General features: G+C 37.6%; 1 protein-coding gene across 1 annotated transcript; it reads left to right on the plus strand.

The window, feature by feature from the left end:
* Window positions 1–934: 934 nt before the first annotated feature.
* On the plus strand, window positions 935–1,891 carry LOC101400327 (olfactory receptor 13C2). The gene has a single exon (XM_004423281.3). It carries the CDS (start codon window positions 935–937, stop codon window positions 1,889–1,891), a length of 957 nt encoding a protein of 318 aa, XP_004423338.2.
* Window positions 1,892–2,531: the final 640 nt, after the last annotated feature.

Consider the following 2,531-nt stretch of genomic DNA (forward strand, 5'->3'; position numbering starts at 1 on the left):
AAGTCCTGGCCCTACTGTTTCTTTAGCTATATGACCTTCACCATGAGCCCATTACTTAACTTTTCTGTGCCTTATTATCCTCCTCTATATGGTGAGGAAGATGATGTTAATGATAACAGTAATTGCCTAATAGGTTGCTCTTCAGACTAAATTAGGTAATGCACACACACACAAAAACAATTAGTAAAGGATTGGCACAGAATAAGAAATGTTAGTCATTATTTTGTCATTGATTTTATTCATTTATTCAACAAATATTTTTGAACATCAGTCACTCTGTCCCCTCTATCGTACCGGGACTGTGGCAGTGAAGAAGAAAGAGTACCTGCCTGTATAAAGTTGACATGCTACTGGGCAAGACCGATAATAAGCATAACAGAGTAATTTCAAGAAGTGGCGAGATCATTATCTATTGTGTGCTGGTCTGTAGCCAACGAAAATGGTTTATTGTTTAGTTACACATAACACAATACTCATTTTTATTATAATCTCTAGTTAACAGATGTGATGACAACTATGACAAAAAGATCAGGCTTCAGCAAGGAACATTTAGGTTTGAATCTTAGCTCTGCTGTATATATACCTTTAGTCAAGTTTCCTTAAGATTTCTGCTTTCATTTATCTATCTGTAAAATGTGGACAATAATGCCTCTCTCCTAGAACTGGGATGAGATTAAATGAATTACGTAGCATATCGAGTGTAGCTTGAAACATGTTAGTTTCCACTTCCCTTCCCTTTCTCCAGTCATACCTTCTCCCTCTGTTCAGTCCACTTTTCTTTACTTCTTCTCTTTGTTTGATCTTTTCTTTTTTTACTTTTTTTCCTCTGGGAGTATATGGCACTTGTGCATTGGTACACAGTTGAAAGTAATCATAGTAGAATACATTGTTTTAACATACGCTGATGTCTTACAGGTAAAAGAGAAACAGTAAAATGCAACGGGAAAACCAAACCATTCTGGTGGAATTTTTTCTGAAGGGGCTTTCTGGTTACCCAAGGCTTGAGCTGCTCTTTTTTGTGCTCATCTTAATAATGTATGTGGTCATCCTTCTGGGCAATGGCACCCTTATTTTAATCAGCGTCTTGGACTCCCAACTTCACACCCCTATGTACTTCTTCCTGGGGAACCTCTCCATCTTGGACATCTGCTACACCACCACCTCCACGCCCTCCACGCTGGTGAGCTTTCTTTCAGAAAGAAAGACCATCTCTTTTACTGGCTGTGCAGTGCAGATGTTCCTCGGCTTGGCCATGGGGACAACAGAGTGTGTGCTCCTGGGCATGATGGCCTTTGACCGGTATGTGGCTATCTGCAACCCTCTGAGATATTCTGTCATCATGAGCAAGGATTCCTATGTTTCCATGGCAGCTGGGTCCTGGATCATAGGAGTTGTCAACTCTGCAGTACAAACTGTGTTTGTAGTACAATTGCCTTTCTGTAGGAATAACGTCATCAATCATTTCTCTTGTGAAATTCTGGCTGTCATGAAATTGGCCTGTGCTGACATCTCAGGCAATGAGTTCATCATGCTTGTGGCCACAACATTGTTTATACTGACACCACTATTATTAATCATTATGTCTTACACATTAATCGTTGTCAGCATCCTCAAAATTCGGTCTTCTGAGGGGAGAAGCAAAGTCTTCTCTACCTGCTCAGCCCACCTGACTGTGGTGATAATATTCTACGGAACCATTCTCTTCATGTACATGAAGCCCAAGTCGAAAGAGACACTTAATTCAGACGACATGGATGCTACTGACAAACTTATATCCATGTTCTATGGTGTTGTTACTCCTATGATGAACCCTGTAATCTACAGTCTTAGGAACAATGATGTGAAGGAAGCAGTAAAACACCTACTGAGAAGCAAAGTTTTTAACATGTAAACAGGAAAAGGACAGGAAATTTTTATAATCACAATGTGGAAATCAGTTAGGGAGACCCAAGAGTCAAGTAGATAGGTTCTTGCTGCTGTGTCAAATTCATCTCTCAAAGCTCTCAAGCTCTAAAATATTCTTTTTGAGTACAGTGCATAGTGAAACTAAATAAAAAAATTTCAGTGTTTTAGGAGTCAATGATTGTAGTCTGTTCTTGTCGTTGTTGAGAGCTTGATTGTGAGGGCAAGTAGAGGGATAGTGTAATATGGAGAGAGATTTCCAGACAGGAGAATTTACACTAGAATCAAAACTTAAAAATTTTTTTTTGATAAGATTATTTCCAAAACTAATTTAACACTTTTTTACTTTCTTTACAAGACAGAATGAAACCTGGTTTCAGATTTTTAAAACAATATAAATTATGAATTTCCAATACTGTAATTACTAAAATAATTTGTTTCCTTGGAGTCTATTCATATATGTAATGCTAATTGTCCTCTGTCTAGCTAGTTACATGCTATTAAACTTCTGGTTCTAGAATAGTCTTATTTTTATAACTTTTTGTTCATCTCTAACTATGAGGCATTAAATTATTATTCTTTTCTACTTTTAACATATCTACTTTGGCAGTCATCTTTCCAAAGACCTT

Source organism: Ceratotherium simum, chromosome 29 (assembly GCF_057802395.1).
Source record: "Ceratotherium simum simum isolate JZ-2026a chromosome 29, ASM5780239v1, whole genome shotgun sequence".
NCBI lineage: Eukaryota > Metazoa > Chordata > Mammalia > Perissodactyla > Rhinocerotidae > Ceratotherium > Ceratotherium simum.

Coding starts and splice junctions, on each gene's coding strand:
- LOC101400327 (XM_004423281.3), top strand. CDS start 935: ATGCAACGGGAAAACCAAACCATTCTGGTGGAATTTTTTCTGAAGGGG.